This window comes from Monodon monoceros, unplaced genomic scaffold (genome assembly GCF_005190385.1).
Source record: "Monodon monoceros isolate NGI ecotype Baffin Bay Population unplaced genomic scaffold, NGI_Narwhal_1 Super_Scaffold_4, whole genome shotgun sequence".
In the NCBI taxonomy this organism is placed as follows: domain Eukaryota; kingdom Metazoa; phylum Chordata; class Mammalia; order Artiodactyla; family Monodontidae; genus Monodon; species Monodon monoceros.
Genome location: NW_021703781.1, coordinates 20,504,235 through 20,530,565, shown reverse-complemented (window position 1 = coordinate 20,530,565; position 26,331 = coordinate 20,504,235). Strand labels below are relative to the sequence as shown.

The following is a 26,331-nucleotide window of genomic DNA, read 5'->3' as shown; positions in this document are numbered from 1 at the left end:
TAAATCGTGCAATGCTGGAGTGGAGCGGGACATGGGGCCAACTGAGGCATCTCATTGAAATGTTTTGCCAACGGTTTTCCAACTAACTGCAGTGTGTGAAGGAAGCGAAGTCACAATCCTCATAACTTGTCCTGAGAATCCACTTCCCTGGCTTTCTTTCTGGTGGCAGGTTTGTCTAGAAGCAGTTCTGAAAGGAGGGTCTGATGCAGCTAAGGTTGGCATCGGGTGGGGAGGGCCGCTCACATTAAGGTGATGGGCTTTTGAAGCAGCTGCAGGAGGAAGCCAAGAAAGCATCCTGGCAGACTCTGCATGCAAGAGGGGAACGTGGCGGGAGCCCCCTGAGGACCAGCTAAGGCAGGGTGACCCTTGGTGTCTACTGAGTGAAGAGTGACAAGCAGGAGTGTGCAGGGCAGCGGGAGAGGCGCACAGGCACAAGCCGCACACGTGGGGAAGCCCACACTGGCCATGCAGGAAAGGGAGGGTGATGCCATACCAGTGGGCACGGGGCATCCAGTCCGTCCAGCCCTGGTAACCCCGGCTCCCCTTTCTCTCCTTTAAAACCTCGGTGTCCCTGTTCACAAAACCAACCACGATGATTATTTAGGTCAAGGCTGGCCAGCTCCGACTGTGGCGTGGACAGGCCCTGTCCTACCCTGGCCAGGATGCAGGACCCTCGAGGCATCTACAAACAGACCCCAGTTCCCAGTTGATTCCCGTCTTCCCAGTTCAGCTTTTGTGCTCTCTCTGGCTCCTGGGAGAGTTGAGCTTTGGAACGTGTACATCCAGCCCCCTCTCCATCTAGACCCACTTGGAGTAAACACAGGTGAACTTCAACTTTAGCGCATCATAATTTCAGGACCTTCAAATGAGTTGAGGGACACTTGAGAAGCCCGGCGTATGTGCCACGAATCATTCGTCGTTGGCTGGTTTGGGAAGGCTTCGTGGGGGTCTGTCTACAGATTTTGGTCTGCAGCTTTACAGGTTTTAGCCGGATGGCTGGTGAGCATTGGGAGGCTGTGTAGGAAAGCCCCTTTCTGGCCTCGTTCTGCCCAGTTTGGGGCATAGATGGCCCTCAGGAGACGCTAACCCCAGTGTCCTGCATCCTGACCAAGTGGGGATTCAGACAGTTTGAACTGCTGGCCACAGAGGTGGCCATGAAACGAAGAAGGCAAATGCGGGGTGGGTTTCACAATTGCTACACTGGCTTCCAAAGCCAGCCTGGAGCTAAGAGCCCAGGCCTGCTCCCAAATCCCTTTCCTCGTGGTGTCTCCGTTTCCACATATCAATTGTTCGGCATCTTCAAAGGAAAGGGCTTTAGCGGGAATTACTTGCAGCTGTGGTTTTAGGGCAACACCAACAGCAGGCAGAATTTCATCAGTCACATGAGCAGGTCGGTTTTGGTGGCATCAGTGGAGTCATTCGGTTTTCATCTTTTTATTTGCCTTCTTTGTTTCCAGCTTGCAAACCTCAAGGAAAAACCCAGAACAACCAAGTGATAGATGGAAACATACCAATGGACAGGGGGCATCTAATCCAGGCGCTCCTTGGTCTCCCTTATCCCCCTTAGGCCCTCTAGAGCCTTTCTTCCCCCTCTCCCCCTGTAAATAATGGTTTAGTCCAAGAAAAAAAAATAACATAAAAACTTTAGGATCATTCATGTGTTAACATTAGAGACAGAAAAAAAAAAATGAAAGAGGGAAAAATAGATTCTCTCAATTAGGATATTCTCCCCAGTAGGATTAGGGGTCAGTCCCTTAGCCCACCCCTCCAAGAACTTGAGAATTTGGCTAAGGCAGGTGCGGAGGGGGTGGGGAGCAATAGGGCTGAGAGCCAGAGGTGGGAGGAAGTGCAGATGGATGAGACTGGTGGCCAGTTTTGCTAATTCTGAGCCCAGAGTGCATCTATAATGAACCTGGGGGACCCACTTCCTTCTCTTTGAGGGTTCATTTTTGAAAGGGTCTGGCCTGACAGCTTTTGTCCCAACTCGTTGTCGTCCCTTTGATATTCTAAGAGGAGGCAAAGTGATTTTGTTTAGAGCCCTGGGGTGTGTGTGTGCATGTGGCTGTGAATGCGGCGTGTAGGCGTGTGCACATACATGGTTGTGCATGTGTGTATATGAGCTTGCGCATGTGTACACAAGTGTGTGCGTGTACTAGTGTGTGCTCGCACGTGTGTGTACAAGTGCACGTGTGTATGTGTGTGTCCACGGCTCATAGGTGGCACCTGGTTCTCGGCGGGGTCCTCCCGTTTTATGTGTGTCTCTGGTCCATCCTGGTCTGACGTCATAGGCAGCTATTTGTATATGGGTATGTTGGTTCAAGAAATTCATCTGTTTCTGAAAAGCTTCAGTAAACATCGTCTTTCTAAACTGAACCCTATTTTGTATGTGTCAGGGTCACTCTCCATTTAAAGTGGGGCTATGGGAAATTCTTGGTAATGAATTTGAGTTTGGATTTTTGTATGTTGGGTTTCTCTATAAAGGGGCCAAGTGTGCCCCTGGAGAGTCTTCCTGGGAACTCTCCCCCTCTACAGAAGGCCGGTTGTCTAATGCTTGGGGGCTTCCACAGTGTCCCTTGGGGTGGGTGGCCAAGTGGTCAGAGCAAAGGCTTGGAGCCAGAATAGGATTTGCCTCTTATCAGCCACATGACTTTGGGAACTTACTTAACCTCTCTGAACCTCAGTTTCTTCATCTGTAAAATGGGGATAATAATACCTCCCTCAAAACTTTGCTGTGATATGTATAGCTGAGTCACTTTGTTATACAGCAGAAACTAACACACCATTGTAAAGCAGTTATACTCCAATATAGAGGTTAAAAAAAAACAACTTTGTTGCGAGGTCTTTGTGCACATTTAGCGCTTAATACTAAATGTGCACTAATACAGTAGGTGCTCAGTAAATGACAGTGGCTTCATAAAGACAGCAGTAACGATCGCTACTTCTTGTCAGCCAGTACAGGAGCCAAGGCTGCTGCCAGCGGCACGGTCTTGTGTCTGCCGTATTCCCGCAGTGGAAGGCTGCAGGGTTCCTTAGAGGGAGGCAATGGATAGGAATACTTCTGACGTTTCTCCAGGTCTTTGGAAATTACCCACATTTCTTGATTGCAGAGGTTGCCTGCAGCTGCCAACACATCTTTCTAAGTGAGTTTTCTAAAATGCAGATGCTTGCTTAGAAAATGAGATGAGGAAACATGTAGACGCATCTTAGGGGTCATCTCATTGGCTCTAAGATACGCCCGCCAATGAGGAAGTCATGGCACGATTAATCTGCAGACAGGGGACAAGCCAAACCACTAGCTGTTTGGAGGGGGAAGCCCCATGGGAAACTTTCTCAGGAATGTGGCCCCTTATTCTCTTTGGGTCAGGCCAGTGCAAAAGTGAGCACAGTTCCCTAAATTCAGAGGGTGAGAGAAGCTCCCGGGGAGTGGGGGATGGTGATGACGTGCCTGTGGGTAACAGAGGGTCAGCGGTGGTCCCTTCAGGATGGGAAACTTGCACTCTGGGCCATCGTGTTCTAAGGGCACAGGAAATAGCCTTAATTGGGTGCCCCTTGAAGACAGTAGAGTAGTAACCTCACCTCCATCCCCCCTGCTCCCCTCTCCCAAAGAGGACATGAAAAGGGCTCTGGTGCAGAGGGGATTCTAGCTGGTATGGGAGAGGAGCAAAGAGAGTCAAGCAGCAGGGGTTTCTTAAAAAAATAAATGTACAAAACTGCGTTTAGAGGAAATAAATTGAAGTTGGGGGAGTGGAAGGGAAAGGATGCGGGCTATGGGATTATTATAATAGGGTGAACATATCTAGAGGGAGAAATAGTGAAGGAGTAAAGGAAAGAAGAAGCAGGCTGAGGCCGAGAGAGAGAGCAGAGGAGGGAGAGCTAGGAGGTAAGGGGGCCTGGGGAAGCAAGACATGCACACACACAAGTGTGCACACACATACGTGCACACACATGCACGCACACATGTACACCCAGGCACACACATGCACACTTACACACACACACATGTACACACCCCCCCCCCCCAGATGGCACCTCTCACAGAGTGGGAGGAGCCTCACCGCACACTCTCAGACCTTTCAATTGGCTGGCTTGCAGGCAGCTCCTCGGTTACACCCAATTTTCCTGATACCCAAATTGCCAAATTCATACCACCCTTTATCCTCTGATGGACTGTTTCATCCTAAAAGTGGCTCCTGGGCCAAATTCACAGAGCTGTTAATGGACAGGAGAATGCCCCTAGTGACAAGGACAGAATCATTCCCCTGGCATGTGTGTCCCCTTGGAAAACTGCCTATCTTGGGCTCTGGGCCTTGGCCACCACTACCAGGACTGTCCTCCTTCCATGAGCAGAAAGGAGACTCCAAGACCATCCTCTGGCGGTACTTGGAGAAGCATGGCTTCAAGGCTGTGAGATAGGATAACAGACGGTGGGGAGCCCGCCCGAGCCTCTCTGACGGGGACCCCGGGTGTGATGGGGGCAAAGTTTGGGAGCCCCCTTCCACACTCGGTGGGCACGGGCGTCTTGAACATCTCCAGCTTCACCTCCACAAGAAACACTGAAGCTTCCAACTAGAATGTCATCTTAGCACTCCTGGCCTTTTACTTTGACAAAAGTGTCAGCATTCTGAGCTTCCAGGCACCAGAAAACACTGGTCAGGGCACAGAGCTGACTCTGCCTGGACCTTTCTTCATTTTGTAGGCTTTTATTACCAAACCCTCATCTCTCCCCTCAGAAGTCCTGTTAGGGCTGGTGGTATAAAGAGGTCTGGAAGAGAAGGTGAGCTGTAGGTGGGACTCTTCTAGGATGTTCAGGTATCCAGAGAGTCAGATGTCTTAGATGGAAGAACAAGCTGGTCCTTGATTTGGAAAGCTGCCCTTCAGAAGAAGTCGACTGGTTCTTTATGGTGCACTCAGAGGAAGGTTCAGGTACCTTGCCTGTTTTCTGGACTTGACTTTTACTGACATATTGCTGATTTATATGTGGGACTGGGGGGAAGTGTATAAAACCTTGGACACAGCAAGTGGAGAAGAAATATTTCCCCACTGGATAGTGGGGACTCAGCGGCTCATTCAATGACCTCGGTTCCTTGAGCATCAGAGCCACCAGCCTCCCGCCCCTGTCCACCTGCCTGCCCTCTAGAGCACACAGTCACTACCAATGGGAGGACTAGCTTTGCAGCCTTCAAATGCCCAGTGCCTCAAGCCAACTGAAAAAGTCATAAGAGGTAGGTTTAACAAGTGTTAATCGAATTAACAAAGAACACCGGAACACTTTAGACATAAATTAGAAAGGTTAGTATGTCAACTGAGAGGTGCAATGATCAATTATTTTAGTGGCCTAAACTCTTGGATGCCACAGTAATGAAGGTGGGCTTCCCAGCCTGCCTGAACAGGCTGGCCCATTTCTGGAAGTAGGACTGTTTATTCCAGGGGTTTCTAGACTTGGGCTCCCCATGGACAGTCTGGGAGGGGTCACTCTGCCTCTTCCTTCTTGTTCAAAGGATATATGGGACAAATTGATTGCTTTTGACCAGCTGCCAGAAAGGAAAATTTTGGAATATGGAAGCGTTCAATAAATCGATCTTAAATGGAAGAGACTTCCATTGATGCCAGATATAAACGTACAGATTCTGGCATGTTCTAGCCATAAACACGGCTATCGGTGTTCAAAGATCAGCGGAAGGCCTGGGTTCTGGAAGCCACCTGCTCTGTCTCTAACACTCCTGGGAACTCAGAACATGTTATCATAGTTCAGGGCCTCGTTTCTCCATCGGTTCATCCCACTCCTCTTTTACCTCTAAGATCCTTGGGTATTATTCCCACTAGAAGATGCTCTTGGGCTTCTAGGGGACGTGCATCCCACTGAGAACCCCTGTGATGAGGCAGCCAATGAGACGTTCTAGAAGGGAACCCAAAAGTCATCCCTCGGTCAGATGTAGTGGGATGATCTCTCCTGGGCACAAACGTGCCACGTGTCATGTGCCATCAGGTGGCTGTGGGTGCTGTGGACAGACACTCAGCAACTGCGTCCTGGTGAACACGGCAGAAACCAAGGGGGCAGCTGGGGGCCTCGAAAGGCACGATTTGTTTCATAGTCCTGCCGATTCGTCCCAAGAGAAATAATGGCCGGGATAGTTTTTTAAAGGATTGGCTGTGTACAACAGCTGTCTGCTTGTTCTTGGAACTGGGATTTATTATCTCTCTCACCAGTGGCCTGGGATGCCTGGTAAAACTAAGTGTCAGAAGACTAGGACACAGCAACGATGGATATAAAAATATCATTTAGGGGCCCATTATCAGGGCAACCTAGAGAGAGCTGGGCACGTGACTCCTGTTACTGGATGGCAATGTTAATCTGATGGCTGCCCTGGGATTCAGCCTCCCCTTTCCACGCGGAAAAATACATGCTTCAATTTCAAGATTAGGTCCCGGGCTCCCTGTAATGCTATGGATGAAGCCCCTCACTAAAGCCTTTTAATTTAGGATGATATATCAGGAAAAACTGTATTTCCATGTTCGGTCAGGAATCCCCAGTTGGTCATTCCACCTCACCATGATGACATTAGTAACCACAGCCAAAGTGCGAGGACTCAGACTCACCCGGTTTCCTTTGTCCCCGGGTGGTCCGTGTAAACCCTGCAGTAAATCAGAAACGAAGACAGGTTAATGAGAAGGCACAGGATGGCCGTACAGTCCTTCCTTCCAGGCTCATAAAGCTCTTTACCGGTGCCTAATTCATCAGAGACAGGCTTAATTATCCCCATTTTACAGAAGGGGGACAAAGGAGAAAACTGCTCAAGGAACTTGACCTAGAGACAGATAATAAGTTATGGGTAAAGTCAAACACAGTTCTGGTTTTCTCACTCTGCACCAATGCCCTGGCCTGTGGCTGAGTTCTTCTAGATGGTTCATGCTGAGGACACGGTCTGGGCGCAGAGACCTCTCCTGGAAGGACAGGTATTTGCACGGCTCTCCCACCAGCTGCTTGCTAGAAAAATGACTCCAAAGCTCCCGAGCCCCTCTTTTCAAGGTGCCGGCTGCTCCCCTTGTCTTTAGCTGGGGAGTGGGCACAAGGTAAAGACTGGCCGGAGGTGCCTACTTAGCCAAAGCACAGCCGAGCATGGAACCCACGAACAAGTGTATGACCTTCAAGCGGGTGGGAAACCAAAGTCCTGGCTCTTGTAGGCAGCCGACTTCTATAAGCCAGCAAGGAGACGTCGGCTGCAGATGGAAAGCCAGTCCCGTGGGAAGCTGCCCGTCTCAGGAGACGTCTCCTTGCCCGATGGTGATCTGGACCTGGTTCGGTCCCTCCTCGAGGGTACGGGCCGTGGCACATTCACCTGTGAGACCCCCGCTGCCTTGAGCACAGAGCCCTGCAGTGGAAGGTGCTCATCTGTGTTTGCTACAGCCAGTTAGACGGTGCACACGGCTGAGGACGTGCTTCCCTAACAGGGGCCGTGTGCGCCAGGGTTCGCCTCTAGCGGTGCCCGGCGGGGAAGTTCTAGAGCGTGGGCTAGTGGCTGTCGGCTGCTTCCCCCGCCACAGAACTGAGCACTGTCGCTTGGCCCTGGATTTTCTGTCCCAGGCTCTGGGTGTTCTGTTTTGGCAGTGCTTCTGGGGGGGCGACCAGGGCAGGTGGAGAGCAGCCTCTGAGCCCACGAGACTTACAGGAAGCCCAGCTGCTCCCGTTGGTCCTGTCATCCCAGGGTCGCCTTTGCTGCCCTGAAACCGGAGAAAGAACACATAAGCCTTCTCTGACATGGTAACAACCTCCCGTCAGCCATTTTCTGTTTTCATACAAAACTTGGGAAACCTTTCCAGTCTCTTCAAAGAGACACCCCCCGCCCCCCAACAAGGAAGCGAGGGCTGGGCAGAGGGCGGGTGGGGTGACTGCTGAGGACTCTGCCCCGAGGAGGGGGCCTGGAAGCCTCTCTCACCCTCCCTCCACAGAGCCTGGCCCCCCAACGCGCTTAGGAAGGACTGGAAAGTGGGGGTACAAGTTGGCCAGAGGCAGAAGCGGTGGGGAGAACAGGAGCAGGAAACGGGCACGGACAAGGGAGACGGGGGAGAACGGGGAGAGGAAGAGAGCTCTGATTTCTCTTCGAAGCTGTGTCACTCCTCGGAGCAGCCACCCTGGTTCCCCAAGTGGCTGGTGATCTCAGGGAAGCCCACGCCTCTCTCCAGAAGCTCCCCACCCTCTCCTCCCTCCCCTCTGCCAGCTGTGGGACCCGAGAGCATAGCGATAGAGCCGCTGGCGGCAGACGGCAAGACGGAGAGCTGCTCCCGCGGGCAGAGAGCCCAGCAGACGGCCACTCAGAGGTCCAGCACCCAAGCCGGGCCCCCAGCGACCCCAGGCCCCGCGGTGCGGAAACCGGGCCAGGCTGGGAGGAGCTGACGCGCGGAACTCTCCTGCCTCCGCCCGCCGCCCTGGCTGCGGGAGACGTGACCCCTGGCAGCCGGCCTGAGGCACAGGTCTCCTGGCTTCTCAATGTCTCCCAGGTTTTCTAACACCACCTGGCACTCTGTTTCATGCCGTATCCCTAAATCACTGCAAAATTGAGGCGTGTCCGGTGATAGCAGGGCCTGGGGCCTTGTGTGGCACCTGGGACCGATGCCAGGTGACCGGAAGCTGAGTGAAGGAAGCTCTCCAAGTCTCTGTCCACTTGTAGCTACAAAATGAGCACCTCAGGCCTGCCTGCCACCCCATGGGCTGGGAGGGTCATCCAGAGAAGACATGGATGAGGTGCTTGCCGGGTCGAGGAGGAACAGATGGGGGCCGAGATGGCTGGCTGACGTGGTGGCCCTGTGGGTTGCAGGCGCAGGGGCTGAGGACCCGAGGCTGAGAGGGGCAGCAGGGCCCCCTGTCCTGGTGGTCCAGGCTCCCGGCTCGCTGAGCACTCACCCTCTCTCCCTTTGGTCCCGCTGGGCCTGGAACTCCAATTGGTCCTGGAGTACCCTGGGGAGGTGAAAGAGTGCAGAGGTGAGGGTCCTGACGCCGAGGGGAGCCCCGGGAGCCCCGCACGACACCTGGAGATGAGCAAGGTCCAGAGGCCCAGTTTTCAGGGTTGGCGAGGCCAGGCTTGTTCAGGGCGGTCATTGGACTGGGCCGCGTTCCTGTTTGGGTTTGGGGGCCTCGGGGAGAGAGTGCCTCCCCGCTGCCTCAGAGCCAGATTTGAGGAAGGTACCCCTTTGGTTTCACAACCAAGCTTGCCAAGGCTGAAAACGGCAGAACAGTTGCTTAGTTTGCTCCCAGAAGCGCTCGGGAGGGAGTCGACGCCATCCCAGGGGTGGGGAGGCCGGGGGCTGGCACCCCTTTGCTGACGCAGCTCCACATGCAGCGGGAGGGTCTTCATGCCACAGAGACCGATGCAGACGCACACACAGAGGCAGGCGTGGGAGGGTCATTCAGCCACCGCCCACTCCACCCCCACTGTGGGCCCTGGCCCTGGCCTTCAGCCTCCGGCCAGGCCTTCTGTCCCCATCCCAGGCCCTAGGGAACAGGCTGGATTGGAGAGTGGATTAGTATGCTTCGGATGTCTGCTGACACTGGCCTGGCAGGGGGGTGTGTCCTAAGCACTCCAGACTCGGGGCTGCAGCCCAGGGGGGCAGCTGGAGCATCAGAGCTGTGTTGATTAGAGACACAGCAGGGCTTGCTAAGGCATAATTAAACGTCTTCTCCAGGTTCCTAATTTATGGCCCGACTAGACGGAGTCTATATTTCCAAGCTTCCTATTGCTCTGCCTCGGTGATTATATTTTCTTGCTTAGGACATGAGGACTGGGCCTGGGCCTGTGGGCGGTTCCCGGTGGTGCTCCGAATGTAGCTGTGATAGGCAGGGCAGGAGCAAGGTGAGGAAAGGCTGATTTACTTTACATGAAAATAAAAAAGAGGATAAGATGTTCTCGGTGGCTCCTTTGAGGGAAGAAGGAAAGCTGTGGACATCTGTGACAGAGTATCAGAATAGCACTCTGGAGTCACTGGCCAGCTTCAAGTCCTGCCTCAAAGGCCTACAACTGTGATATTGGAAAGTTTCTTGGCTTCTCTAAGGATCAGTTTTCCCACCTGTAAAATGGGAATAATAGCATGAGTGTCTGCTTCCTAGGTTGCGGCCAGGTTAGAATGGATGAATACATGTCACACATTTGGTGCTGGGCCCGACACCTAGGAAGTGTCCAGTAAATGTCCTGGCAGGGTAGGATCACTCTTCCCATAAACATTTTCCTTTAAGGTTGTGTTACTGATTTTATAAGAAGAAAACCCTTCAGGTCCAAAGGGGACAGAATATATGAATGTGCACTGCTCCCCTCTGTCCAATATGAAGGAAATAACTAGTTGAGAGGAAAGTCATGGTTTCTCGTGATTCCAGCCACAGATAATGCCCCTAGCCCAGACTGGCCACCTGGGAAAGGTGTGCTAGGTGCGAGGAGGATGGAAAGAAAGGGACTGTGGTGGGGGGCAGCTGTGGTGCCACAGGAAGTGAAAGGTGTGGTTGTGACATGCCATCAGAACACTGAGCTGGGACTCGCCCGTGTGCTCTTAAGTGCTACACCTGCCCTCACCCCTCAGTGCGGTCCCCACCACATACACACCAGACTGGTGGCTGCACAGGACTAGAAAGCCCTTGTGGGCAGACAGGAGATGGACAGAGCTCACAGCATGAAGACAACACAGCATGACGGGCACATACAGACACTGTTGTGTTTGGTGGGGATGAGTCACAGCCCAAACCCCTAGGGCTGGGGTCCCAGGCTGAAGTCAGCACTCCTTTAGGAACAGAGTCTTTGCTGCTGGAGCAGCCTCCCACCCCACAGCCAGTGTTCCGGAAATTCAGATTTGAGAACCCTGGGTGCATTCTACAGACAGGGAAATTTAGATGGAGGCCGGCTGTCTTTGGTCAAGAGGCGTGAATAAGCACTTCTGAACTGAGCACAGATGGCACTTTCTGGTGGTGGTGGTGGGATAAGGCATGCCTCACTGAAGAAATGAGGCCACAGCAGGACAGGCGAAAGGGATTACAGGCCAGGGGGTGGGTGGGTTGAGGGGTAATGGAGAAGTGACACTCACCGGTGGCCCAGGCCTGCCGTCCAAACCTGAAGCTCCCTGGACAAAGGGAACAGTTTGACCAAAAGAAGGGGAAGGGAGGAATGGGAGGGAGAAAAAGGGACCAGGGAGGGAAGAGGTGAGTGAAGCAGTGACTCTGGACAGACATAAATGCTGGTAATTAAACAAAATGGGAGAAATAAGCTTGGGAGGACAGGTAATGTATTCACATGAAAACCAACAAAAAACATGGAGACACTGAGTGCAGTGTGGCCAACTGCTGAGCAAGCTGGGTGGAGATCAGTGCAGGTGGCCGTTCCGATCCTCTGTGCCCCCTGCTCCCCTCTCTCCTTTCATCCTCTCTCAGAAACCTCTCTTCCAAGGGATTGCAGTGTTCCAGGGAAAGAGATATAGAAAGTAAATTCATGGAGAGGTGTCTGGAACCAGAGCTAGTGCATCCTTCCCGGGACCAGTCTTACTTGGGGAAGACACGCCTACATGGCAGGGGGGGCCCAGGTGAGGGTGGTCTTCCCAGTCTTTTTTGCATACTGTTGAGGCGAGGCCACACTGGGGGACCCCAGAAGGCTCAGCATTGAATTACAGCATCCAGCTTTGAAATCTGGGCAGAAGCTGGCCTACTTCAACTTCAGCTAGGTGGGAGGAGTTGGGGCCTTGAATGACAGTACTAATGATGCCTGACATTTCTCTGGCATTTTACAGTTTGCAAAGCTTAACACAAACTCAGTCCATTCATATTATCCCAGACAAGGCCTCTTTTACAGGAAAAGCCTTTAGGGGCAGCTGACTGGGACGGAGGTCTAAGGCCACGTATCCCTTGGAATGAACTGTCTGGCAGGTGGGATGCTGTTAAGACCCACTCACTATCCAGCATCCAGTGATATATACAGTGGGAATTAGAGCTCTTGTCCCCATGCTGGGCTATGATGCTGCCCCTACAACCCACCTAGGAGAACAGGGGTACAATTATCTGATGATACCAATAAGACAAAGCAGGGAGAGAGCAACTGGGACATTCTAGGCCAATAAGGACTGAGTTCTTGAAATCTGCTTCCAACTGAGCCTCAGAAACGAGCCTAGGCCTCAGGATTTTAAAGGTGGGGGAATACCCCCAGGTAAGGGAGGGCAGGAAGCTGCTTCCTCCTGGGGGAAGGGTGTTGGGTAGCAGGACCCTACAGGGCCTCGCTTCTCAGTCTTAGGGCCACATAATTCTGGGACCAATCTTGCTTATGGCCTAGGGAGTTGTGGTTCTCAAACCCAGCTACAATGTCAGAATCTCCTGGGGTGATGTTGAATAATACAGATGCCTGGGCCCTACCCCAGCCCAATTCAAACAGAATATAGCATACTTGGAAAGCTCCAGGGGACTCCAACGTGCAGCCAGCACTGAGAACCACTTCTGTAGGGCAAATAAGAGGAACGCAGTAGGATGTGCCTGGAAACACAGGCTGCTGCTCTATGAAGTAAAACACTGAGGGGAAGCCTAAAAACAGAACTTTAGCTAAACATCCATGTACTTTGTCTATGCAGCGTTAATACTGAGTTATCTTGAGAGGCCTGGCGCAGAGGGCATGAACTGGAGTTTTGGGGGCCATACGTGGGCCACTGACATATTTTTCTATGGGTTGCAGTATTGCAGATAATTTTGATTTAATATTAGAAAATGAGGAGATACCCCATCAAATGCCAGATGTGTAGCTTCCTTAGAAAAATTAGAATATGCAGGAATACTGGACCCTCATTCCCCCAAAGCAACAGTCCGCTGAACTAAGTAGGGTTGTTACCACAGTCCCCACCACTCCTTATTGTCTGTCTGATGTCCACATTAGTTGCCCTTTATGAACACTGCTTGCTCTGTTGTTTTCTTAAGCTAGCCAAAGCACTTCTCTGTACCCATGTCTCTATCAAAAGTTGAAAAATCAAAGATAGACTGGGTACTTTTTCTTTCGTCTGGCACTTTCTTTGTTTATATTACCTGTATGCTCTTCATTTCAATCCCTGACTGAATTCCCCAATGTTCACTAGGGTTATTGGAGCCATGAAGGTGAACAAGGAGAGGTTTGTGGTTGAGTGGGGGTGGGCAGGAAGGCGCTTTAACAGTAAAGAGTACTTAGTCATTTTGGACACAGCTTAAGACATGGGAAAGTGTCTGCTAAAGTCATCAGTTTACTGTAGTCTGTCAAGCGAATCAGCTCCTTAAATATTCCCACATTTGATGCGCTAATGAGGTGTAATCATACCTTTTGTTCTTTCTCTTTGGTTGCTGGGATTACATTAACCAGACCTTCAAACCCTGCCAAGCTGGGGCATCTGGGCTTCCCATCATTCCTCTGCTTTTTACAGCTTCCTGGGGGTAGGAACTGGCCTTGTGCCCAGCACAGAGGAAGCCTCAGTGGCTGGAAAGAGGCCTTTGCAAGGCTGTGGCCTCAGTGAAGGAGCAGCCTCTGGTGTAGCCAGGCCATCGACTTCGTATGTGACCTCAGGTGACTCAATTTTTTCTCTGGACCCACCAATAAAATGATTACAGGGAATCCTAAAGTCCCTTCCAGATCTTGAAAAACAAACAAGAAAAGAGTGCCAGCCTCACTGGGATGTGAGGGAGGATGGAGCCCAGGGCTCCGGGATGGGTGGTGGGATGCGCTCACCTGGAGACAGGTGAGGCAGTGATGAGACCATCAGTCACTGGAGCTTGGGGCAAAGGAATTCGCCCAGTCCAGGCCAGACATCGGGAGATGCAGACGCCTTCTGAGCAGCCCCCGCCCTGACCTGGGGCCTTTAGCTGAGATCAGAGATCTCAGGGAACCAAGATGTGAGTGGCCTTAGCCTGCTGGGACCGGAGGATCTGACTTTTTGCAAGCTTTTCTGCTGTGGCCAGTGCTTAAGAGCAGAGAGCAGGGGCTCTCTTGGGGTCTGCCTGGGAAAGTAGGAGAGACATGAATACTCTACTGTCCCAGTGCTCCCAAGTCCTCTAAGCTTGGCCCCAATAAGGGCAGATTTTTATTGCCTCAGACAAGCACAAGTAGGGCCTAAGGCTGTTCTCAGGCCCCTTCTGGCTCCCAGCTGGGTCCTCCTTGGGGTGGGGGGCTTTGTCGTATTCAGATTCACATTCCTCCAGAACCTAGGCCAGGGCCAGCCCAGAGGAGGCCCTCGGTAAGAGAGTTAGAGCCTACGGTCTTGTCCAGGTGGGAAAGCAGAACCCCACGGAGCTCTGGAATGCTCAGAACTTTAGAACCTCGAGTTTTCCAGTGGCCTTCTCCCAGGGCCCTGCCCAGCACCTCCTCAGGACCGCCCGGCCAGGCCCCTCACACCAGTTTGCCGGGTCCACGATACTTACGGGTAATCCCAGAGGACCTCGGTCTCCTTTTTCTCCCTGGATGCCCTTCTCTCCTTTTGCTCCATCTAGCCCTGCTTCCCCCTGAAGGAAAGGGAGATGGGCGAGATCACAGAAGGGCATGGCCCAGACGACTCATTCTTGCGTTCTGGGGTCCTGCAGATGGGGATGGGTGGTGGGGAGGGATGGCAGATAGAGGAAGGAGGAGGTAGAGGTGGCTGACCCAGGGGTGGCAGGCCGGGGACTCCAAGAATTGCTGAATTCTTAGCCTGGCTCTGCCTCAGTTACAGTCAGTTACTACAGAGTATCTCTGTGGTAACTTTGAGGTCCCCAAAGGGAAAGGGGATGGCAGGAGTAGAGACAAACCCATAGGTCAGTTTCAGGTCAGGCTTTGGCATAGACGACCATTTGCATAGCAGAAAAACTGGGACCCTGCAGCTACTGGATGGCGAATGCCTGAAATGCCACCGCTGGAGCTCTGAGGCTCCCACACTAACCAGGAGAGGGAAGTGCCTAAGAGTCCCCTGGAGAACGCCAGTGTAGGAGACAAGGGCTGTTGTCACGCCAGCAGCCTCCAGCCCCTCTTATCCATTTGCAACGCTGCGGGTGGGAGCTGGGAGAGTCCCAGGCCAGAGTCCAGTGGGCTTGGTCCTGGGAAGGGGTCCCTTGCTATGCCACCCTCTGTCTGCCACCTATACTTCAGGGTGAGTGAAGGGTCTGGGGCAGGTTACATGGAAAAAGGATTTCATCACTGGCTAAGAATCTAACCTGTCACTCTGTAGGGTTGATTGATGGATGGGAAAATTCTGAATCCAAAGCCTGCCCAGTGTCAGTGATGGATGTTAACGGGACCATAGGACTTTATTCTGTCCTAATGGTACCCCACTGGCTGAAGTGTCACATGATTTCGTTTAGGGAAGGGGTCAGCTGGGTCCCCTGTCTCTGAAGCATTTTCTCTCTTTTCTGCCTTCACTGACACAGCGCCTTCCCCCACCCCCTTCCCCCAGCACCTGTCACGTGATCTCTTCTTACCTTTGGTCCAGGAATGCCTTGGAGCCCCTGCATTTGGAATCAAAACAAAGCATCTCTGGTTAAGTCGACTTCCTTGTCCACAGGTTGGACCACAAAAAAGCAAGGGCCCTGTACAAAAAAGTACAGAGCCTGGCCTGGGGCCCCTTCCCAGGAGAGGTAGAAGGGAATGCTAAGGGGGGGTCCACCTTAGGACTTCCTGGGGTGGGGTCTGAGCCAGGCTTCCCCAGCCAGGGACTGAGAATCTCTCTGTGGCCCTCACAGCTGACTCATGAGAGAAGATTCAGAGTCTCATGAAGGCAAAATTCAGAGGGAACACAGCAAAAATTAAATAATATGTGCAAAGTGCTTAGAGTAGCATCTGGCTCATAGTAAGTTTCAATATACCTTGGCTACTGTCATTACTACTACGACTACTACTACTTGTACCAATGACAATGGGTGGCCCATCACCATGGGGACTCTGAGCCTGGCAGAGGCAAGGACCAGCATCTGTTGGTTTAGGATGCTTGGGGACCCTCGAGGCCCAATGCACAGGGGTCCCTTTAAAGGTGCCTTATCATCTGTAACCATGGAAAGGCCAATCCAGTGGGGCTGGTTTTAAATGGGTCATTTTCTATTTTAATCCTGGTCTTCTTGCTGGCTGGTTAGCAGGAATAAAAGAGGGAGAGGAGCAGATGTCTGATGGCAAAGGGCAGAACCGAGTGACAGAATGACTCCTACTCCTGCAAGGAGGGACCAGACCTCGGGGCTGCCATGCCAGTCAACTGTTTCTGGGAAACCGGGCGCTGCCCAGGCTCCTTGGTGTCACAGAGACGATGCCTGTTTAAGGTGGGAGGGAAGAGGAGCAGGGAGGGGCTTGTGGATGTGAAAATCCCACCGTGGAAGGAGGTGATAATGACCTAAGGTTGAGGTTAAGCCCAGTGACTGCCATGGGGAGGGGATGTTAGGGGCCTAATCACAGTGGACTGAAACATAGACAAGCCCTCCAAACTTACCGGAGGTCCGGGAGGTCCCTCTGGCCCTGGTGGCCCAGGAACCTAGAAGCCAAAGGGAGACAGTTAGCCCACCCCCTGTTATACTCTAAGGGCTCCTGCCTTCTGCCATAGCCTGGGGTCCGGCTAGGGACTGCAGGGCCGAAGGACAGAACTACCAGCACACAGTCTCCCAAACAAAGGCCGAGAACAGGTCAGAAACTCATAGCACCTCATTAGCCTGCACAGTGTTTCGAAAAAACAAACAAACGTTGCCATGAAACATGCTCAAAATGCCTATTCTTCTGGATGTTTTTGAAAAACCAGAAAATCTGGCCGCCTCAGGCTCTTGTTCGTGCATGGCAACAGCTGCCTGGAGCTCAATGAGAGCTTTCCCTTCCGGCTGGGGCTTGAGTTCCTCGGTTTACCTCAGTCCTCACCACTCCCTATTATTTTTAACCCAGACTTCTTGCATTCATTTGTTGCATGCCTGGTCCCGGTTGGCATTTGGGTTTGAGACCTTTAGCTTAAAGGAAGAGAGACTGGTTGTCTGGAATGGGGGGAGACTGAGATGCTTCCGAAGAATATTCCTCAAGCTCCCCAGGTTTGTAACAGACAGGATGGGGACTGTGGGTCTCCGTTTCTCTTGAGGGCAGGTTAAAGTCAAAGAGATTCGGACTGGACAGAGAACACGAAGGAACCCTCTCTACGGAGGATGCTGTGCAGGGTAGATTCTGTCTCTGGTGAAGATGGACATCCATTTCTCCACAGTCAGCCACCCAAGAGGCAGGAAGGAGACCCGCCTGCTCTTTTCTGAGCCGGTCCCCCCATTTCAGCTTCTGAACTCTCCTTGGGCACCTCACCTTCCCAGGGACAGAATCCCCTGGAGTGTGGCCAGCATGGGGACCCTCTGCCAGGTGACTATAAAGGGAGCCTCTGCACTGGGCAGACAGGGAATCCCTGCTGTCGCTTGGACAGGTGGGCTTTTTAACTCCATAAATACTATTGTCTCCTTGCAGGGAACTCAATCTTTGGAAACTCTACCTTCTTAAAAACAAAAGTTTACTGCTTTTTTTCTTATTATAAACAAGTAATTTTTCATATATCTTGATTGGGGTAGAGGTTATATAAATCTATGCATGTATTAAAATTCATAGAACTGTCAAAAAGTCAGTTTTACCATATTATCATTTTACTATATGATAATTTAAAAATAAAAAAATTTAAAGGAATACAAATTTATTAACATATTAGTAAATAAAGAGAACTGAAAGAAGAAAAAAGATCTCTGAGTAATGCTAATATTTTGCTTTATTTCCTTCTACTACTCTTTTGATGCATAAAATGTATTTGAATGTACGTCTATACTTACGATGATATCATATATATATATAAAATTTGGTTCTCTTCTCTTTTTCACTTAACACAAAACCCCCTTTTCTGTTTTTTGTATGTTCCCTACAAGCCTCGTTTCAATGTTGATGTGTTATTCATTGACTGGAATAAAAATGAGTTCCTACCTAGCCAGGGCTTGGAGCAGGGCTTGGCGTAAGGAAAGCTCTCCAGCATGGGGACTATTATTACCATTAGTATTTTGTGGTAAGTTATTTAATCATTTCCTTCTTGTTAGAAATGCAGCCTGTTTCCAGTTTTTAGTTTAAATACATCTGGAAGGAACATTTTTGCATATTATGCTTTTCCTGAGTTTCAGAGCATTTCTTTAGGAGCCTATCCAAATAAATAACATACATGTTGTATAATCAGGTCTGTGTTACTAAATGCAGATGGGGTTTGGTGACACTGAAGGGTGACCGAGGGTTTGGTGGTCTCTCTCTGTGGTAGTGTCTGGGTGGCCCAGGCCCTTCCACCAAATAGCCTCTCCCTCACGTATCCTTGACCTCTGTTGCTCTCCTGGCTCTTACCCTAAGCCTGATTCCCTCCCCTGTTATGAGTAGCTGGCTTCCATCCTGACTACTTCTCACTCCACTGTTCCCTTAACCACCACACTTCTCAAAAGAATAATGCCTCTCTCTGGAAACCCTACCTCTGGAGCTTCTAGGCAAACTCCTACAGAGTCTTCGAGACCCTGCTCCAATGACCCATCTTCTGGGGTGCTCACCCGACTCCCTGAGCTGCTGCCATTCTAGTGCCCACAACTGGGGACTGTTTGCTGCACAGGGATGGTCTTGTTTTCCTGTCTCCAGGCTCTAGCACTGGAATGGAACATGGCAGGTGCTGTGTGAATACCGCTGAGGGACTTGATGAATGGGAAGACCGCGGAGAAGACCTGTGGGTCCTTGCTGACCCCTGAGGTGCTCAGGAAATGTTCAGCTTCCTGCACTCTTCCTGTGCCAGGCAGTTGTGAGTTTCTTTCTAGAGCACGGAAGTGATGTGCACACTGGAGAGACTGTGGTGTGACAAGGTCCCCGTCAAATAATCCCTGTGACACAAGCCGCAGAGCAGGCACAACCTACCTCCACTCCTGGGTCACCCTTCTCCCCAGGTTCTCCTTTCTCTCCCTGTGGGCACAAAACAACATGGCGTGGGTGCCAGCACTCAGGGGATCCTGGGAGAGACACCCTCAAATCTGTGACAAACCTGACCAGTACTAGACTAGGCCTAGATATCAGCAAGGACCACCTGGGAGGCTGCAGAGGTAGCTGGCCTGAAGGACGAAGGCCAGGGCAGGGGACTTGTGATCACTGACTTCCTGAATCTGAGGTTCTAGTAAGAACCTCAGAGAGGCTGATATTCTGTATGGATCCTGCAGGGCAGAGGCCCTAGGATGGACCTGGGACTTGTTTCTAACCAGCAGAATAGGGCCTACTGGCAAAGATGATGGGACGTCGCTCTTGTAATTACGTTACAGGCTTATGTTACAAATTATACATGATATACAAATGATAGGTTAAGACTGTGTTACAAGTATGTTACACACACACACACACACACACACCTGTCTTGCTAGGATGCACTGAGAGACGCCTGCTGGCCTTGGTCTTGAAGAAGCAAGCTGCTATAATATGATCTGCCTACTATGGGGAAGGCCAAGTGGCCGGGAACTGTAGGTGGCCTCTAGGAGCTGAGGGACTCATTGCTACTATAGAAGGAACTGAAAATTATGTCAGTAGCAGCGAGCTTGGAAGAGGACCCCAGCTGTAGATGGGGCTGCAGCTGGATGGCACCCTGACTGGGCAGAGGCCCCAGCCGCGACGGGCCTGGACCCCTGACCCATGGAAGCTGTGCCATAATACGAGTGCGTTGTTTTAAGCCACTGAATTTGTGGTGACTTGTTACGCAGCTACAGAAAGTGAATACGGCTCTAGAAGCGGAGCCAGGGCCATGGGGGTGGGGGGCGGTTGATGAGGGTACCTCACACCACAGCAGAAGCATTCCCTCCAGCTTGGAGGGGACATGTCAGGAGGCTACCAGCTGCCTGCCTGTCCCAGCTGAGTGGGGCAGCCACAGTCAGTGGCCTTCGAGGTATCCTGCACTGGGTCAGAGGTGGGACTGGTTGACCTCTGAGGTTCTTTCCACTTCTAAGAGGAGAATTCCGAGTCCAAGATTCTAGCACCTTGGAACTATGCTGGCCCCTGGAGATGGAGGCCACCACGCTGTGAGCGGAGGGCGCTGGAACCCCTGTTGACACCCAACTGCCCCTCAGGGAGTAGCTGCTCATCCAGAGGACCCTCCCATCCCCAGGCTGGACAGGCAGGCTGGCGGTCAGTGCAGCTTCATCACAGCACCAGGTACCCGCCAGGCAGGTGACCTCAGGGAGGGCATCCCGCTTGCTTGCCCTCATCGGCAGAGGCCTGCTGACCACCCTGATGCTCGGCCCCCTCGCCTTACTGTGAATCCTGGGAGCCCGATTGGGCCAGGCAATCCGGTCGCTCCATGTCTCCCTTGGTCACCTGGTTCTCCTTTCTCCCCAGTTGGGCCGTCTAGACCCTACAGATCGAAAAAGATCTCTGTTAGTCAAGGGCAAGGTCATCACACTGAGGTCTGGGACCTGCCGTGGCATGCACGTGGGGCCACCTTCCTCCAAGGGCAGGTGTCTAGGGTACTGCCTGGAAACCATGAAGCCCAGAGAAGGCTCCCAAGTCAAGCCAGAGGCCTGGCTGGCCTGGGCTAAGGTCCCTTGTTTGTACCTCTCCTGGGTCTAGGGCTGTCCCTATACTCTCCTGGGTATAGGTATGCTGTCCCAAGAGGCAGTTTTACACTCCCAACAACTCAGTGAGGTATCCAGGGAAAGCATTATCATCCCTATTTTAATTTTATTCTTTTTTGTTAAGTCAAATTTATCAATTTTTTTCCTTAATGAATTATGCATTTGGTGTTGTAGCTAAGAAATCTCTTTTTTGTTTTCCCCCTCCCTTGACCACACGGCTTGTGGGATCTCAGCTCCCTGACCAGGGATTGAACCTGGGCCACGGCAGTGGAAGTCTGGAATCCTAACCACTAGGCCACCAGGGAATTTCCAATCATCCCCATTTTAGAGATGAGAAAACCGAGGCTCTGCCAGGTTCAGTGACTTTCCCGCGGACACAGATAGGAGATGACAGAACAAGACCCAGGTCTCTTGAGGCGGGAAACTGGCCTTTATAAAGTAAAGCTTGAAGGGAAAATGGGTGAGCGCCCTCTCCCCAGCTCCCGGCCCCGGTTTCCAGCTGCAGCTGTCACAGCGCACAGCCACATCATGCTGGGTGGGCCCCGGCACTCACCGGTGGGCCTGGCTGCCCCATCTCCCCTTTCTCCCCCTTCTCTCCTGGGTTCCCCGGAAGGCCATCTTCTCCCTTCAGTCCTGCAGGCCCAGCCTTTCCTGGGGGGCCTTGGGGACCAGGAGGGCCCACATCTCCTGGTTTCCCTCGAGGTCCCTCGAGAAAAGATCAACAACACGTATTAGATGCACTGATGGAGAAACGAGGGGCAAGAACAAGGAAGAATGGCGGGGGGAGGGGGAGGGTACAAAGGACTCGGCTCTTTGGCGCTTGATTGGACCAGCCAGAAGAACCTGTCCAGCTCCCGGTGGGAATCTGAGGGGCCGCAGCCCATCCCAGCGTGGGTTGGCCTGGCTCCCCCTGGGGCCAGCAGTGGGGCTCGGCTGGGCTTCCAGAGGCGGGCCTCCCCTCCCCTCTCCCTTCCCCACAAGGCTCCCTTCCAGAGCCTTCTGTATCCTCACCCCCCAGGGCAAAGATTATCTTCAGAGGTTTGTCTGGGAGTGTCCTTACCTTTTCCCCATCGTGTCCAGGAGGGCCGGGCAGTCCAATCTCCCCCTGTAGCCAGAACAACTAAAGGTCACTCTCAGACCAGAGAAGAACAGTAACTGTTATTTATACAGCACTTCTTACGTCAGGTATCCTCTGCACTCACACAGAAGGTATGTACTTTCACTGACTCTGTTTTGGAGGTGAGGACCCCAGTGCAGAGTTGTGAGCCCAAGGCCTGGAGTTAGTGAAGACTGGATCCCAGTCCGGGCATTCCGGCTCCACAGTCCATGTTTTAGCCACAACCTTGCACCAGACGCTCCACAGGAGGGGTGCTTGCCTCCTTGTTCTCCCTCCCCCCCAAACTCAGCCTTCCAGTCCTGGCCCCCACACAGGGCGCTCCCTTCACTTCACATCAACCCGAGTCCCTTCTTTAAGTCAGGGAGGGAGATAAAGGAGGTGTGGCCTCTGCTTTGAGGCCAGGTAAACAACCAGCTGCATCCCCAAGGCAAGCTGAGAGGAAAGAGCAGTGAATTCCTCCTGATAGATCAGGGAAGGCTTCAGGGAGGAGGTGGCCTTCAAGTTGGGCTTGGAATATGAAGACTTTGAAAGGTAGGGAAAACCGGAAGGGACTTGAGGGCAGAGGACCTCATGAGCAGAGGACAGAGGGGCAAATGTGTTGGCCTTCTGGGAAAAATCACAGGGGTGGGGGGCAGAGGATAAAAGGGAGCAAAGGCAGGAATCGAGGGAGGGGTGAGATTGGGGAGGGGCTCAAGCGCTACGTGCCCTGATGGCGGGTTGGGTCCCTGCTGTGGCTCTGGCTGGGGCGGGGGCTCGTCGAGACCCGGCCCCACCACATCAGAGGGGTCTGTGAATTACAGGAGCCCAAGACAGACAGCGAGGGAAGAAAGGCAGAGCTGAGGATGGGGGGAGTGAAGGGGCGGTGATGTCGGTGGGCAGGCGGTGCCTTGGAGCTTTGGGGAGAATTGAAGGCTGGAGTGAGGTGGTGGCTCTGGGAACATGAGAAGGACACAGATGAGGGGCAGCCATGGGGTCCCGCGCTCAGAGACACACGCAGGGCTTCTGCAGGGTCTGCACCCGCCTTGTCAAGACAGTGTTACCTTCTGGCCTGGGATCCCTGGAGCTCCGGGTGGGCCAATCTGCCCAGGAAGACCAGGGGGCCCCTAGGAAAGAAAAGAAAGACACGTGGGAGAAGTTTCCAACTGAGGAGGGGTGGCCTGTCTCCAGAGAAGTATATGTGGAGGCTGGTTTATAGAGACTGGTCATTTCCAAACATTTCATCAGGGGCAGGAACACTTTTGTTTGCAGAGGAAATATGGAGACCCCACAGTGTAAGGCAGATAAGCACTGAGTGTGTCTGGATTAAAGTGGGGGGCGGGGACCCTAGGGCCACGCTTATCAGCCTCTCCCTCCCTGTCCGTCTACACCCTGGGGGCTCCTTGGGCTCCAAGAAGATAAATCTGACCTTCCCCGACAGTGACTTAAAAATGTCTCCAGGAAACAACCCAAATGTCCATCAACAGCTGAACATCTGGCATATTCATACAATGGAATACTACACAGCAGTGAAAAAAGAACCGAGCACTGCACAGGCCATGCCATAGAAGGGAGAAACCCTGACACATTATGCAGAGCAAAAGAAGCCAGATGCAGACACCTACATACTGTGTGACTCCATTCATAAGAGACTCTAGAACTAAAGACAAATCTAAGCTCTGGTGAGAGAAAGCAGATCAGTGGTGGCTCAGGGTTGGGCATAAGTGTGGGACTGACTCCTGAGATGCGTGAAGGAACTTTCTGAAGTGATTGGGGTGGTGGGTACATGGGTTTATACATTTGTCAAAACTCAGCAAATTCTACACCTAAAATGGGTGCATTTTATTGTATGTAAATGGTTAATTCAAGGTTGATTATTAAAATGAAAAAAAAAGTTTCAGAAAGTTTTGCTTCAAAGAGCTATTTCAAATAATCTATTTTAATGTTTCCAAATGAAGCTCACTGATTCCAGAATCATGTGGTTAATACCAATTTCTGGGATTGGGGCACTGTACGACTGGTGCTTAATTCTGGTTTTGCATCATCCCTAAGTGTGTTCTGTGGCACATGGCCACTAAAAATATTAAATGACATAAAGTGTGAGTTAGTTTGAGAACGTTGTGATCTCCCCTCTCTTCTCTGCCTTGGAAGTTAAACCTGGTGGTAATCATTTTAGCTACAAATATTTACTGAAAGCCTGTCACTGGTAGGCACACGTGCAAAATCCAGGCTTGGAATTCACTGGTTTTCCAGATGCAGAGAATGAAACTGACTTCTAGGAAAGAGGGAAAGGTAGAGGGTCGCTACTGATTTTTTTAGGATTATGCACTTTATTTATTAGCAAAAGATTGGGTAAAAGGAGACCATAAAAACATCCTCCTCTATACCACCATTTCCTTGACACAGCTGCAGTGAGAACCAGTATTTGTCCTGTGACAGGAGTGCACCACTGGGTCGCTGAAGAGCTACTCCGGACGACAGCCATGACCCTGCTCAGGCTCAGGTCAGCCCCCGCCCCGGCACTGCAGGGTCAACCCTAACCTTCTGGAGGCGAGACCTCCAGTCCTGGCTTCCAGGCTGCCCTCCACCAGCCCTCAGCCCAGTGCCCGGGGAAATCAGGAGGGAGGACTCACCATCAAGGCCAGTGTCCGGATCTCCTAAAAACCAACACCATGCGATCAGTTGAAGAGCAAATAAGAGCCACATGGAGGGTCCCCTCGGCCCAGTCCTGGAAACGTGGGCACTGGGCCCCTTGAAGGAGCACAGTAGAGGTAGATCCTCTTGGGGGACCTGTGCCTTCCAGCCCCACCCCACACCCACCTCTCCCCTCCCAGAGGCTTGTAGTCACTGGACAGGGAGTACCCCACGAGCACCAGATGCTATCCTACAACAGATTCCTACATGCCCTAAAATGGACTGCAAATTTTCTCTTTACAAGAGAGGGAGGGAAGCAGCATCTCCTGTTCCTTCTGTTCTGTTTTTTTCTTTTGGCCTCGCAGCATGGGGGATCTTAGGTCCCTGACCAGGGGTCGAATGCATGCCCCCTGCAGTGGAAGGGCGGAGTCTTAACCACTGGACTGTCAGGGAAGTCCTTTTCATTCTTTCTAATCATTCACTGGGACCCTTCCTTGAACTTCCCTCTTCTCCTAGAACCCAGATTCAAGGCTCTGATGTACCTCCCTTGAAACAGACAGACACAATAGAACAAAACACGGCACCACTGGAAAAATAAGTTAGAGGGACAACTCTTGGCATTAAAAAAAATAACTGTACAGCTTGTAAATGGATTCACATAGGTACAAAGGTTCCTTTAAAGGGGCGGTTCTCAATCTGGGGTGATTTTGCCCCCCTGGAGACATCTGGCCATGTGCAGAGGCATATTTTGGTTGTCATAGCTGCGAGTGGGGAGGCATCTATTGGCATCTAGTGGGTAGAGACCAGGCACGCTGTTGAACACCCTCCAGCACACGGGACAGGCTTCCCCACAACCAACATTTCCCAGCCCCAAATGTCAGCGGCGCCCAGGTTGAGAAGCCCCGCGTTTAAACGAGGGTACCTTATGAACCTGAAATATGATTACATTGACACAAAGGTAGATGTGTTCCAGGAAGACAGATTCTACCATGTGAAGGGGGAGAAATGGGGTCCTAGAACCCCAAGTGGGCCAGCACCCTGCAGGCGCCAGGATGCCCCAGTTATGGCTCTCAGTGACCCAGAGCCAGGATACCTGGCCAGCTGGGCCCAGACCCAAAGCCAGGCCATCTGGATTTCAAATGAGGGGGCCGTGTGCATGGGGGCTGCATGGGGGAGGCCGAAGGAGGGAAGGCAAGGGGATGAATCCCCGGAAGCTCTGTCCAGCGGCCTGGCCTCGGGGACATGAGTCAGGGTGTTGGAACGCTCAGCTCTGTCATCCATCACACAGCCTGGAGGCCCATGAGGACCTCCAGATCTCTCATCTCTGCGTAGGCCCCGCTCACCTGGAGAGCCTCGTTGATGTTTCCATTGTAGTCCACCATCTCTCCTTTCCCGGGTTCGCCCTTGGAGCCCTGCGAGACAAAGGAGACCTGCACCCAGGGCCTGGGCCAGCGGGGACCTCAGGACAAGCTCTCTACCATCACTGGCTGCACAGGGGATGCAGAGCAGCTGGGGCGGCTACTGGGGGCTACAAACACTCTCAGAGGATGCCCAGGGGCTCCAGAACCAAAGAGAAGACTCCGTGTGAGAACCCTGGACTAGACAGACCTGGGGGAGACTAAGTGCAATCGTGGCTGCAATGTCAGACCTCCTATTTGGAGCCAGAATGCTCTTCCCTGCCCCCCACCCCCCCGCAAGGCCCCGGGGACAAGCCACTTCACCCTGTGACCCCAGGGAGGTGAGATGTGGTGCTATGACTCTGGGTGAGAGATGCACGTACCTTGGGGCCAGCAGGTCCCTGTTCTCCAGCTGCTCCAGGCTCCCCCTGTTGCACAACAAAATTGGAGTGAAATGGGCACGAAGTCAGGTACACAGAATCTGGTGTCCCCAGATGGGCCGTGTGTTAGGGAACTCAGAGGGGGCCAGGAGGCTCAGCTCAGCTCAGGCTGAGAGGCGCAGGGCTCCCTATGCATCCCGTGCAGGCTCCACCCCTTGGGAAGCACCTCCACCGGCCAGCAAGCCCCTCTCCCTCCCAGCTCCCTCCAGC

General features: G+C 52.3%; 1 protein-coding gene across 23 annotated transcripts in view; it reads right to left on the bottom strand.

The window, feature by feature from the left end:
* Window positions 1–26,331, bottom strand: part of COL13A1 (collagen type XIII alpha 1 chain) — a 159,555-nt gene that overhangs the window by 4,313 nt on the left and 128,911 nt on the right. For 15 of the 23 annotated variants that reach the window (XM_029245688.1, XM_029245689.1, XM_029245666.1 and 12 more), the window contains 17 exons: window positions 26,065–26,109; window positions 25,628–25,696; window positions 24,284–24,307; window positions 22,715–22,777; window positions 21,618–21,662; window positions 21,111–21,263; window positions 20,239–20,337; window positions 18,864–18,908; window positions 16,414–16,455; window positions 15,419–15,445; window positions 14,390–14,470; window positions 11,062–11,097; window positions 8,900–8,953; window positions 7,666–7,719; window positions 6,598–6,633; window positions 1,512–1,598; window positions 494–571 (listed from right to left, as the gene is read on the bottom strand). In XM_029245688.1, the coding sequence (XP_029101521.1) occupies window positions 494–571; window positions 1,512–1,598; window positions 6,598–6,633; window positions 7,666–7,719; window positions 8,900–8,953; window positions 11,062–11,097; window positions 14,390–14,470; window positions 15,419–15,445; window positions 16,414–16,455; window positions 18,864–18,908; window positions 20,239–20,337; window positions 21,111–21,263; window positions 21,618–21,662; window positions 22,715–22,777; window positions 24,284–24,307; window positions 25,628–25,696; window positions 26,065–26,109 (1,038 nt within the window). The other 8 variants (XM_029245678.1, XM_029245676.1, XM_029245670.1 and 5 more) reach the window with 8 other exon arrangements.